Below are 13,958 nucleotides of genomic sequence, written 5' to 3' on the forward strand. Positions count from 1 at the left end.
TGCTTACCAACAGAGAAGAACTGTGGGAAATGTAGAAGTGGATGGCAACTTGGGCAGCAGTGACCACAAGATGATGAAGTTAAGGCTACCGGGGGGTGGGGGAGGGAAGGGAGGAAGAAGATTAGCAAAGTAAGGACTCTGGACTTCAGAAAAGCAGACTTTGACTTACTTGGGGAACTGATGGACAGAAACCCTGGGGAAATCAGTCTGAGGAGGAGTCTAGGAGAGCTGGTTGTAGTTCCTTGCTGAGGGCACAGGAACAAACCTGAATGCACAGGAAGACTAACAAATATGGCAGACCAGCTTGGCTTAGCTGGGAACTCTTAAGTAAGCTTAAACACAAAAAGGAAGCTTGCAAGAAATGAAGTGTTTTCTGTCCAAGGCAGGGGGTCAGACTCAATCTCCTGAGGTCCGTTCCGACCCTGAAAAGCTATGAAATCTTTGAAAACTCATGGTGATCAGGAGAGATCTTGGAAGACTGGGCAAATATAGTGCCTATATTTAAGGAAGGGAAGAAGGAGGATCTGGGGATCTACTGACAGCCTCACCTCAGTCCCTGGAAAAAAATCAAGGATCAGGTCCTCGAGGAATCCATTCCTAAGCACTTGGAAGAGGCACCGATTAGGAACGTCAGCATGGATTCACCAAGGGCAAGTCATGCCTGACTAACCTGACTGCCTTCTATGATGAGATGACTGGCTCTGTGGATGTGGAAAGAGCAGCAGACATGATATACCTTGCCTTTAGCAAGGCTTTTGATATGGTCTCCCACAACATTCTCACAAGCAAGCTAAGGAAGTATGGGCTGGATGAATGGACTGTAAGGTGGATAGAAAGCTGTCTGGAAAATTGGGCTCAGAGGCGTAGTAATCAATGTCTTGGTGTCTAGGTCGCAGTTGGTATCAAGTGGAGTGCCCCAGGGGTTGGTCCTCACAGAACAAAAAGCAGTGGTCTCAAGTCACAGCAAGGGAAGTTTAGGTTGGATATTAGATGGTCCTGTTATGAGCAGGGGTTGGACTAGATGACCTCCTGTAGTTCCCTTCCAACCATAATTTTCTATGATTGTATACAACTTTTTTTTTTTTTTTGGAAAACCAAAGTCACAATATCTAATTCTTATTGATAATCCTTATGTAGGTATCTTACATGTATGCAACCATTAGATTAGGTATCATGTAGTTAATTACAGTCTTTTTTTTTCCAGATACAGTCATTCAGTGCACAAAACTTTCAAGGCTATTTAACAATAAGGGCATGTTGAATAAGTAGAGACAACCTGTTTGTGTTAGCAACACTCAAAGATGCATTGGGCATACATCAGACTCTTAGATCAGAAAGATTCTATAATGAATAAGTTGACTAATTTTCTGCACTTTGACGGATTTGTTCTGAAGGAAAAATCTTTGCCTATAATTTAGAGATTAACAATTTTCAAAGTGAAATGTTTAGTTTAAACCTAGGGGATGCTGTTTCTCAAGATTATGGTCACACAAGCAGGTTATCACTAGGCAAACTTTAAGAACTGAAGTAGGGAGGTGAAATGGGATATGTAAAATAAATGTGTGGAGAAGGCTAAATGGGCAAAATATGCATAGCAATTTACATCTATTATGTAAATTATGCAAGACTATTCACTTAGAATGACACTGTTGTGTGTGTGAATGTTGGCAGGCATGCAAATATATTGAAACTAAGAGTCAGAGTCATAGAGCAGTGAGGCTGGAAGGGGCCTCGATTGGTCATCTAGGGCATTTGTACATGCCACGTTTTTTGCCCTTTTTGCCCTCGTGCTGCAATTGCATGACCATTTGTGCGAGTGGGATTTCTGGATTCTTTAAAAGGCTTTCTGGTGCATTAAATTAAAACATCTTGGATGTAGTTTAGTTTGGCTTGCAGGGAATAAAAGTGTGTTCGTGGATTGGTTGTGTGCAAACACAAAGGCACTCAAAGATGTGTAATGAGCCTCTTTGTCCACAAGGTGGTGCTGTGACTTTTTTGTAGTTCACTCCTTTGTCCACCAGAGTTGCTTCGAATTGCTGCCTTTGTGAAAAGTGGTTTGTAAATTCCCTTTGAGGATCAGGACTGAGAGACTGGAGACGGAGTGGTTTTCTTGTGAGAAATGTGCCCCCACAGGTAGTTGGGTATTCTTGTCTTTGATAGAGTCTGGTGCCCAGTTTGTGGGGTACTGGAGACATGTTGGCAGGTTTTGCATTTCTTGTCATGGCACGGTCTGGATCCATTCGGTGTGTTTTGAGCTGTAGGAAGTTTGCTTCCAGTAATAAGGTTAGTGAGGTTTGGTGTTTGTTTGAATTTACAAACCACTTTTCACAGACGAGCCTATGAACTTCATCAGCCTCCTGGATACAGAAACTCATGGACTCAATATAGACATTGGATTTATAACACTACAACCTGCCTGACATCTGGCTCCTTAGGTAGCAGGTACCTTTCCACTTTTACCTGCGACATCCCCCTTCCACCCTCCCCCCCCCCCAGCCTGTCTTTCACCCCCTTTACACCTCAATTTCCATTTTCACCGACTCGCTTTCTTGCCTGCATTGCGTGCTAGACTCTGGCTTCTTTACTATTCCTTCCATCCAGGAAGAGCGCACACACACCAACTAGATGCTTCCTCAGCCTGATGAAGTGTTTTTAAACCCGAAAGCTTGCAAAGAAGAATTTCTCCAACTATTCAGTTGGTCTAATAAAAGGTAGCCCAGACAAGATTCTTAGGGTCAATCTGATATGTCCTTAGACCAACACGGCTACAACCTACACCCCTTAACACACACAAGTGACATGAGTTTTGCTTTCAGCAGTTTGAGGTGCAGTTTCACAGAAACCCCTGCACCACTGTCTGAAACCTGGCAGGCCTCATGCCTGCACAAGGGGCTATGTATGTAGCAGGACAGGTGCTAATGAGGGTGGCCATTTAATGCCCCGCTCTCAGAGCTGGAGGCAGCAGTTTAGTTTCTCACCAGCCAGCCAGGGGAAGAACATCTCCCTGCTGAGCTCCAGTGCCAGGAAGAACTTGGAGGTATAAGGTCTGGGCTATATGGGGAGGAGGAGACACCACATTATCCTGGGCATGGCCTAAAAATGCACCCTGCCAGGGTAGGGAGGCCTGGGTGGCATTGCCAGTGGCGCAGCAGCCCCAGGAAATGCCAGGACCATGAACCTCCCTGGTGAAAGGCAGGTAGGAGCAGGAGGCACCTGATGTCCTCCAGCCACTGCCCAGTCCTGGCTGGGGAAAACCCAGACCTGTAAGATCTTTGAGAGGCCTGATGGTTACTGGTTACAGTAGAGTTGTGAGGGTGAGAACAGGGGCTGCCATGCCTGCACTTTTCATTCCGCTGCACCTCCCACACACAAAGTCACACATGTCACGAGTTTTGCTTGTCAGCAGTTTGAGGTGCTGTTTCCCAGAAACCCCTGAACCTATCTCCTTGAAACTTGGCAGGCTTCATGGCCTCAGAAGGGGCTACCATTCCTGCAAGTTTCATCCACATCAGGCTTGAAATGACAAAGTTATAGGCAGTTTTTTGATTTCCCCATTATGGCCTATGGCTGAAACACCATCGAAATTCTGAAGCAGTTTCTGCCGAAATGAAATGGGACAGTGATTCGAAACACTAAAACGAATCACTGTCTCCCCGGAACACCGAATCCAAAACCAAAATGAAATGCAGGTGTTCCACATAGCCCTACTTTACATTACCACTTCCTTTTTCAGAAATAAAACTTTTTGAAGCTTACTGTAACAGGTCACCCTCCCCAGCACCATCTTCCTGGTCATTCGCGCCCTTTGCAGGGGGTGCCCTTGGAATCCTTCTGTCCCACCCTAATCTTGTCTGCCACGTCTTGATGGACAATTATTATGCGAGCAGGAGACTGCCTAGTATACTGGGTATGTTGGGGTCTCACCTAGGATATCCTGACCCCTTTTTCCTCTAGCTAGGCCTCCCCATCAAAACCCACCAACCAGAGTTCAACTCCGAGGCTCTAGCTTTTCCTTCCAGTGCTTGGAGGCTTGTGGCCTCCTTTCCTGCTCCCTTCTGGAGCACAGTACTCCCTGGCCCAGAGGCACTGGCGTCAGCCCCACAGCAAGGGAGCTGCAAGCTCAAAACCAGGGCACAACACCACCAGTCCAAACAAAAACAAAAATATACCCGCACCCCCAGGTGTACCAGGGCTCTCCGGCCCCTTACGATCGTCCCTTGAGTACCGGGGTTTGTGTTGCCCCTTACTGGCACTTGGGCTCTCTGCAGCTCTGTCTCACTCTGCGCTTCACTGGCGCCGGGGCTGTGCCCCGCAAAAAGCTGCGCCCTCACTAGTGCCAGGATCTGTGCCCCAAAAGCTGTGCCCTCACTAGTGCCGGAGCTCCCACTCTGGAGTGGGTCCCCAAAATGAGGCCTCCTCTGTCCCCTAATAGCTTCACCTAAACCTCCGGTCCTTAAACAGCAACAAAACACAAGCCCCTGGGCTGTAACATAAATTCAAGCTGCTCGGCTAAAACCTCATTTAAGCTTACTGGGGAATACTCCGTCCCTCAGCAGTGTCAGAAGCTGCTCCTGCAGTCAGGCCTCTCCTCTCTTCTCTGGGAGAGCTCCTTCCCCCCTCAGCTGCTGGCAGGGAACTGCCTGCCTGGCCTCAGGCTTGGGGATTAAATGTGAGCCAGGCCCTGCCCTTTCCGGTCAGCTGACTGCCGGCAGGTGTGGGCCACTAGCTCACTCTGGTTGTCCCTAGCAACCTGCACCTGGGTAATTATGTCTGCTTTACGAGTAGCAGGCAACTCAGTGCCCTGCTACACTTACCTTGATGTCAGTTTTCTTCACCAAAGACTTGATCCCTCAGAACTATCTCAGAAACAAGGTTTTCACAGACACATTCGTTCTTTTCTCCTTGGGTATATTGTTTTTTTTACAGTCTGCTTAGAAGGATATACATCCCTATGAGCACAAGTTTCCTGGGCATCCAAAACATCACTTTTAACTTTACATTCTTTGCCTGACAATGGCAAAGTATTACTTTCATCAACTATTAAGTGAGACTCTGTTCAACTGTTTCCTATTTCAGAAGCACAGCAGTTATTTTCTTGTAAGTGGAAACACATTTTGCCAATACAGTCCAGCTGGCCATCATGAGATTTAACACTTTTAGAAAATTGGATGCTCCTGTTTATGCTTTTATCATCATACAAGGATTTTTCAGGAGTATGTCTTTGGCTATCCTCATGTGCTATTAAAGTAATAGGCTGCAGTTCCTGAGATTTCTGACCTTCATCCACTGAGGCACATTTATCCCATTTAGAATAGTTTGCTTGTGCCAAAGACTGCCTTTTATTCTGCTTCCTAGAGGGGAAAAGTAACATTATGCATCTGATTAGAAATATGAGATTTTTCATCCATACAGGTTTTATTCTGCATGTCTGATACTTTGCTCTGGCTCCAATCATAAGGTAGAAATGGTGGTTCTGAATTTGCCCTTTCTTTTTCTTTTCTTTTAAGATAACCTACATGTCATTTGAAATATTATTTTTGTAATCTTCAGATATTAATGAGAAAATACATGTTATTGATGAGAACACGTGCAACTTTCTGAGATCCAAACTGTAGGCAGCAACTCAAATCTTGGGTCTGCCTGTGCTTTTACCAGATCAACGAAATTATCATGAACCCAGGATGCTAGGGATGTGTGAAGCGAGCCATATTCGATTTTGATTTGGCCCAATTGGGGGGCAGTGATTCGCTTCGCTGATTTGGATCACTGTCCTGATTCAATTTGGCCGAATCTGAAGATTCGATTCTGATTTGGAGAATCAGCAATTCAGCTGTAGGCAGAGCTTTATATGTTTTTTTTTCTACACACTTCGAGGTAGCGGGTGCAGCTCATGAATGCTGAGATGGTGGGGTGGATGAAGTGTCCCACAGGAGTGCAGAAGGGCCCCCTGCGTGCTTGGTGGTAAACCTGGAAGTGGACCAGGCATACTTCCAGTCCACGTCCGGGTCCGCTGCCAAGCATGCGGGGGGTTCCCTGCCCCCCTGCCCCCCCAGTCAGCAGTCAGCCACGGGGGGGGGGGGGGGACCCTGGGTGCCCCCCCAGACCCAGGAGGCACCAGTTACTGAGCTGGGGAGGAGGGGGTCCCCTGCACACTCCATGGTGGACCGGAAGTGCTTCTGGTCCACTTTCAGGTCTGCTGCTCAGTGCATTGGGGACCCTCCCATGCTCCCATGGGATGCTACTTCCCCCACACCATCTCAGTATTCACGAGCCACCTAGTACCTTGAGGTACGTAGAAAAAGCATATAAATCTGTGTCTATGTCTGAATCGTCAAATCTCTCTGAATTGAATTGAGGGTTCTTATTCAATTCGGAGAAATGAATGGGTCTCTTGGTTTGATTTGGATTTGGAGATTCAGCCACCGGATCGGGCCGAATCTCCTCCGAATTGAATCAGTGAACAAGCTTCGCACAGCCCTACAGGGCACCATTGGTCATCCTATTAAACCCTACATTTGAATTTGAAGTAAATGGGTACGTGGTACATCACATTCGACCACACCCACCAAACACATTTAAAGGGGAAAGACTCTGCTGCTCCAGCACCCAGTGCATGGACACCTGACCCGGGGAACTCATTGATATGCAGCTAGGTTGCTTGCAATGCTAAATGATTGAATGCAGCCCTCATTACTAGTAAGAGCCCAATACCCCCACCCCCTTGCTTGGTGGTGGTGCTGTGATCTGAGAAGTGGCCCTGCTGCATACGTGTAATCAGTGTTGCTTTGTGGAATCCAGATGGGATGAGCAAGGAGGGCCAAGTGGAGATTCAAGAAGAAATGTGTGAGGACAGGGACATGAAGAATGGTGACAAAATGAGTGAAGATGCCAACATGAAGCATCTGGATGACATGAGTGAGAAGGAGGAGGAGGAGGAACTGTTGCTAAGTACCCTGCTGCTGGCCTTGGACTTACTGCAATAAATAGAGGTGCACCTAATGATGGTGGTGTATGCTATGATCCTGCTTCTAAACGCTTGTCATGAGGTGCCTGTGCATAGATGCACCACGCAAAAAAAAGCACTTAGGTATGCAGTAGAGTGGGATAGCTGAGAAGCACGCACAGAAGTGGATGCTGACAGGGCTCTGTGGATCACCCTCAGGAGCAGCAACTGCAGGGTCTGGGCCCATGCCAGCAGCTTGGACTGGTGGAAGTGAATCATACAGACCACTTGGAATGATCAACAGAGAGGTGGGCAGCGTATGGCATGCAATAATACCAGCATGGAGATGCTGGCCAGGCAGCCCTTGTGTGAGATTGCCTGGCAGCACATATTATGGATGCTGCCGACAGCTAACAGTGGTTGTTCTTCCCATTGAAATAAAATTCTTGCCTATTTATGCCAGAAACCATCTGTGTCTGCAGTACATTTCTGTGAAAAGTGGCGGGGACAAGGTTTGGTATGGGTCGGGGGGACAGCGGGGTTGGGATGAATGTGTAGGGCATGGGGTGAGGAGTTGGAGTTGGAGCAGCTGCCTGGACTGGGATAGGGGTTATTGTTTGCAGGCTGTCATCGGGGTGAGGGGGGGTGTGGGCATGCACAGCTCAGTGTCCGTCACTGCCTCACCACCCTGGATCATGTAATGTGAAGGGTTAATTAAACCTCTTCTTGGCTGGGGGTGGGGGAGGGAGAGCTTCTAGGAGTCCTCAGGTTTTTGGTGTGTGTTGGATGGGGAGCGGGGTTTGGGGGGGAGGGGGGTGTTGTTTGCCTTGGTTCTTGGGAGAACAAAAATTCTCCTAAAGGTGTCTGCAGTTGAAATGCTATATCCAACCACTTCTTAGCCACGTTTTATATCCACAACTGTGCAAAAAATGCTTTTTGGAGTAAAGGAAAGGTCTCAGTTTACTACACCATAATTGTTTAATCAGTGTGCTGAGATGCATCTACACATGGAAAGATGGGGGGGACAGATGGGGGGGCAGTGCAGTCCATAGTCACCCCAACCTTTCACAGAGCCATGTGCCATGCAAAACACACAATTGTGTGCATTATGTGTAGGTATTGCTGGTGTCACAGGGCAGGGGGAGGGGAGGGGAGCGGGGAAGCAGCCCATGTCAAGGGTCCCCATGGAAACTGTACCAAGCCCAGACAGCTGGGGAATGCTGGGAAATGTAGTCCTGAAACATGGAAAACTAAGTGTTGGATGGAGCCAAGGTCCTTCACCCCCACTGTACTATACTACACTATTAAGTTTTGTAATGAGCATTAATTGCACACATCTGTTTTGCACCAATCACCACCAACACCAACAGTTGCAATCGGCACTGATGATGTGGAAGAGGATGAGGAGCAGGTGTGCCAACCACTCCTCTCACCCCATAGAAATTTATATTTCTGATATATACGCTTTTTAAAAATTATATTTATACTATTTTCTAACTTGGGAATTCACGCTGTTCAGGGGTGTGGGAAGGGATGATGCACACAGCTTGGTGTGGGGGGGTCCTAGCCATGGGCCATCTGGTGGAGACCAGAGCCTAGGGCGTACAATTGGCAGGGTTTTGGGGTGACTGCAGGTTGGCAGGGGCAGGAAGGATCCACTGGGATCCCGGACGGACCCAGGAGAGGCGCAGCCAGGCCCAGGGTCAGTGAGGACCTAGTCAGGGAACTTCTGGAGGGACTAGATGTGTTCAAATCAGCAGGTCCTGATGATCTCCACCCCAGAGTGCTTAGGGAACTGGCAGAGGTCATTGCGGGATCCCTGGCACAGCTTTACAAGCACTCATGGTGCTCTGGTGAGGTGCCTGATGACTGGAAAAGGGCCAATGTGGTCCCCATTTTCAAAAAAGGGAGGAAAGAGGACCCAGGAAACTATAGGCCTGTTAGTCTTACCTTGGTCCTGGGGAAGCTCTTTGAGAAAATTATCCAGGAGCACATCTGCGAGGGGCCAGCTGGGGAATTTATGCTTAGGGGCACTCAACATGGGTTCATTAGAGACAGGTCCTGCCAGACCAACTTGGTGGCCTTCTATGACCAGGTCACAAAAGCCTTGGATGCAGGTGTCACGGTGGATGTTGTCTTCCTGGACTTTAGGAAGGCCTTCAACACTGTCTCTCACCCCATCCTCATTAAAAAATTAGGTGTCTGTGGTGTTGATGCCTACACAGTCAGATGGGTCACAAATTGGCTGGAGGGCTGCACCCAGAGAGTGGTGGTGGACAGATCATTTTCAACCTGGAGAGATGTGGGCAGTGGGGTTCCCCAGGGCTCGGTCCTTGGGCCCGCACTGTTCAATATCTTCATCGGCAATTTAGACGAGGAGGTGAAAAGCGTCTTGTTCAAGTTCGCAGATGGTGCTCGCCCCTACCCTGGGGGTTTTCAAAAGGAGACTAGACAGCCACCTAGCTGGGGTCATTTGACACCAGCATCCTTTCCTGCCCATGGCAGGGGGTCGGACTAGATGATCTGCTTAGGTCCCTTCTGACCCTACCAACTCTGAAACTATGAAATGACATCAACTTCCCATAAAAACTCCTTACAGAACTCTATTTCTTTATACAGAACCACATGAATATCAATTAAACTCCTTCTAAACCCTCCCCCTCAAAAAAAACTATTTCCTCAGTAACCATCTGAAACTCTCCACCCTCCCATCAGTCCTCTCTGTTGGTTCAGTGAAACAAATGTGTCCAGTCTTTTTTACTCCATTTCTTCTCCACCTCCTCTTCTCCAATCTTTTCCTTGTTCTGATCAATGTAGTATTTCAGGTTACGCAGCCCCAGCTTCAGATACTCTCTTTCAGTGAAAGCCAACCCCTTAAAAACCCAGAGGTTTCTTACTTTTCATATACTGGCTTTAACACTTGCTAACAGTACCTTTAATATTGTTTCCTCAGACCCCTTTGGTATGAACCTGTAAAGTGCCATCTCTTTTGTTAAGGACTGTCTTATTTTTGTGACACTCAAAAAGTGACATACTGTTTCCAAAACAACCTTTGTGTATGTACCGTCCCAAACACATGTCCCACTGTTCCTTCATCCCTTAGACACTTACACCTCCTTTCCCTCTCTTATTTTGGTGTGTCTGGCAATGCATTCCCTCCCTGGATTGAGGCCCCTTCCTCTGGTTTCCTGTTCTGTGGTTCTGATCCTGACCTGCCCCAACAGCTCCCCACCAGCTTCTTTCCACTTTGTCTTCTTGTGCCTTCTAGGCAGAGCCAGATGATCCATGGGCGGAAATAAAGGGGTCAGGTAACCAATAGCATCTTGTATAGGTGCAAGCCTCAGCCAGGAAGGGGCAATCTGACTGTGGAAGCCACCGGGGACAGGACTTTCTTGGAGAGGCGTGGAACCGGATCCCAGACTGTGGCAAGAACACTTGGAAGGAAGCCCCAAGTGAAGGGAAGCTGAGGATCTGCACAGGAAGCAAGCTAAGTGCCACGGCCTTTTTCTGTTTTGTTCTCTTTCTATTTGGAGCCTGCCACCAAGGGGGTTTGGTGAACCCTGCGTGGGACATTTCTTTGAGCTGGGACCTGCCTTTACTCTGTTTCCCCTGCCCTCTCTTAAGATGCTCTTTCCCCAGTGCTGACTGGTTACTGGCTCTAGCAGTTCCCATCCCTTCTCCTCTTTACCTCAGGTTCCCTCCATCAACTTCATGCATTATTCCTTTCTCTATATCCTGTCCACAGCTGTTTCCCTTGTCCTTCCCATTTCCTCTGGGCAAAGCTGGGTTAATGGCACTAGCACACTGAGAGGGTCCAGTGACAGGGCTGCCAAGGTGCCTGGTTATGGATCTAGAGATGTGACTTTTAGCTTTTCTCTGGCTTGTGCCAAATGCTGTTCCCAGTTGACTTAGCTCTGAGTAGGTACCTAGTCATCAGATTGGAGAGCCAAAAGTGGCTGGATGTGATGCTGGCCGCATAACTCCCTTGAGTTTACTGAATTTGTTCCATTTCAATAGAGTGTATATTGTCCTCATTTCTTATGACTTCTTCCTTGTTATTCTGTCTATATTTACTTTGGTTTAATTAAAAGAATAAAACTATTTAATCAGTAGGGTGAAGTAAAAAGGCAGGTTTATCAGCTGGGAGGGTTATGGCTCAATCTAAGCAGGTGCTTCCTTTTGATTGATGGTTTCTCTGTGACCTATTTGCAGATTCACATTTTATAACTGTAGAGGGCTCATGGCCAAGAAGGATGAACAATAAGGGTTTCTTGTGCATGGTAGTTGACTTCTGGTTCAAGATGATTACCTGAGGCTTACATTACTTTGCTTTCTTGTGATTCTTATTTAAGATGTCACTGGCCAGATTCACAGGATTTACTGGAAACTGTCAGATTGGATCAGAACCATGGTTCAACCAGGCCAGTACTTGTCTTTGACTCTGGCTGGCATAAGCTTCATAGGAAAGAATGAAACTCTATAAGAGAACAATGATCCTAGAGAAGTCAGGTATTTGTTTAAGCCCCGGACATGAGGATTAATCTGCACTCTGCGATGTTGACCATCATAATACATCATGCATCTGTGAGATTTACTTTAGGAGGTACATGCAGGGCAGCTGGGAGGATGAGGAGCAGCAGCACTGGAGTAGTTCTGAGACATTTTATATAGTTAAAGCCTGCTCAACTCTGCTCTCAGGATCATTTTGGGGAGAGGGCCTCAACATATCCCCTGTCTAACAGAGCCATGGAGTATGGGCCCAGAGGCTTTTGATGTGTCTGAATGAATTCAGGTCAGCAGGGTCTGTTGAACTTCATCTTAGGGTGCTGGTGGATCTGGTAGAGGAGATCAAGCCTTTGGCAAGGATATTCATGAAGTTGTGGTAAACAGGCAAGGTACCAGAGGACTGGAAAAGGCTCAATATAGTGTCCCTCTTTAAAAAGGGGAAAAGGGAGGACCTACAGACTGTTTAGCCTTACCTGAGAAGTTACTGTGACATATCCTAAGGAAGTCCATTTGCAAGTATCTGGAAGAGAAAAGACTGATCACAAGTACCCAGCATGGATTTACTAAGAACAAAACATGCCAAAAACTTGCTCTTGTTCTTTGATGAATGACTACTTGAGTAGATGAAGGAAATGCTGTGGACATAGTATATCTGGACTTCAGCAAGACTTTTGGCAGAGTTCTGCATGACCTTCTCATAAACACACTGGAGATCTATGGGATAGACAAGACTACCATAAGGTGGATAGAGAACTAGCTCAATAGTCTCAAGCAAAGAGTTCAAATATAAATTAGGAGGGCAGGAGGTTTTAAGTGGAGACCACAGGGGTCTGTCTTGGAAACCAGTTGTAGTGGGGATTGGGAGTGGGGGCGGGAAAGGAAGGGGAGGGTGGAAAGAGAAGAGAATGGCCCCGTTCACCCTGTCCCCCTTACCTGAGCCAGAGTAGGATCCACCCAGGCTACTGCTGGGATCTGTGATGGAGCCAAAAGAGCCACATATGTTGGGACAGCAGGGAACAGAGGAAAAGTCTCCATGGCCCCTGGAGAAGGAAGTTCTAATTGGGGATCCTGGACATGCTACCTGCCTGCTTGGGGCACCAGGCTTCTGGGTCTCTGACACCCTGGGAAACATGTCCCACTCACAGTGGTCCCCCTCACCTGCAGGAGGCACAAACAACCCACATCCAGAAGACGCTGATGCTGATTGGCTGGAATGCCCAGGGGACCAAAATAAGAGGGACACAGGAGTGAACAGAAGGGGCCTTACCCTGGAGACCCAGAGATGGATGCTGGAAAATGGTGAGGGGCAGATACACTGCCCATATTTTTGTTTATGGAATCCAGACAGACGTGTGCGAATCCCAGACAGGAAGTCCCGGAATCTGTGTGCGAGGGACTGCCCCAGGCCAGAACTGAGTAGCCATGCAGCCCAGACTCTCTACCAGCTCTGTTCAGAGGGCTCTGGGCATTTTAAAACTATATAGTGAGTGTAGGGGAGGAGGAGCTCCCAGTCCTAACCCTGTGGCCCACCGCCAGCATATGCAGGGTAAAGGTCTGCAGACAGTGCTTAGGGTGCCTATGTGGGGTACCCCATGGGTGCCTATGGTGCACAAGCCAGGACCAGGTGAAACTTTGGGGACTCTGAAGAGGCCAGCCTGAAATGCATTGGTGGGATCCCCCCGGCTGGCCCAGAGTGCAAGTTTTAATGGAACTGATAGATTATCGCAGGCAAGGTGAAAGGTGGGAATGAGGCCCATTGCCTGAAGTAGGTAGCAGGCAAGGTGGTAGGGCCTTAATGGGGACCTGCCACACCAGTGCTGTTCAACATTGTTTATTAATTATTTGGATGCTGGCATAGAATGTTTCTTGAGCAAGATTGCAAACAACCCAACTGGGAAGGATTGCAAACACGTTTCATAGATTTCATAGACATTAGGGCTGGAAGGGACTTAGGAAGATCATCGAGTCCAGCCTCCCGCCTGAAGGGCAGGAAGTCAGCTGGGGTCATGGGATCCCAGCAAGATAAGCATCCAATTTACTCTTGAAGGTGTTCAATGTAGGTGCTTGAACCACCTCCTATGGCAGGCTGTTTCAAGGCTGTTCCAGACCTTAGGGGCTCGGAAAGTAAAGAAATTCTTCCTTATGCCCAGCCTGAAATGATCTTGAAGTAGTTTATAACTGTTTGACCTCATCATCCCTTGGGGCGCTCTGGTGAACAAACGTTCCCCCAGATACTGGTGGTCACCCCTGATAAACATATAGGTGGCCACCAGATCACCCCTGAGCCTGCGTTTTTCCAGGCTAAAGAGCCCCATGGCTCTCAGCCTGTCATCTGTTTTCCTGACCTCTAATCATGCACACGGCTCTTCTCTGGACTCTCTCAAGCTTCTCCACATCCTTTTTGAATTGCGGGGCCCAAAACTGGACGCAGTACTCCAGCTGTGGCCTCACCAAGGCTGAGTACAAGGGGAGAATGACGTCCCGGGATTTGCTTGAAAAGCATCTATGG

The 13,958-nt window shown here is 47.8% G+C and overlaps 1 protein-coding gene across 1 annotated transcript in view; it reads left to right on the forward strand.

Annotated features, from left to right (window-relative positions):
* Positions 1-6,803: 6,803 nt before the first annotated feature.
* The window catches only part of LOC102372031 (myeloperoxidase-like), a 96,878-nt gene continuing 89,723 nt past the window's right edge, over positions 6,804-13,958 (forward strand). The window contains exon 1 of the mRNA XM_014527332.1: positions 6,804-6,948. Coding sequence (XP_014382818.1) covers positions 6,804-6,948 — 145 coding nt within the window. The remainder of the gene's footprint in view (positions 6,949-13,958) is intronic.

Source organism: Alligator sinensis, unplaced genomic scaffold (assembly GCF_000455745.1).
Source record: "Alligator sinensis unplaced genomic scaffold, ASM45574v1 scaffold1348_1, whole genome shotgun sequence".
In the NCBI taxonomy this organism is placed as follows: Eukaryota; Metazoa; Chordata; order Crocodylia; family Alligatoridae; genus Alligator; species Alligator sinensis.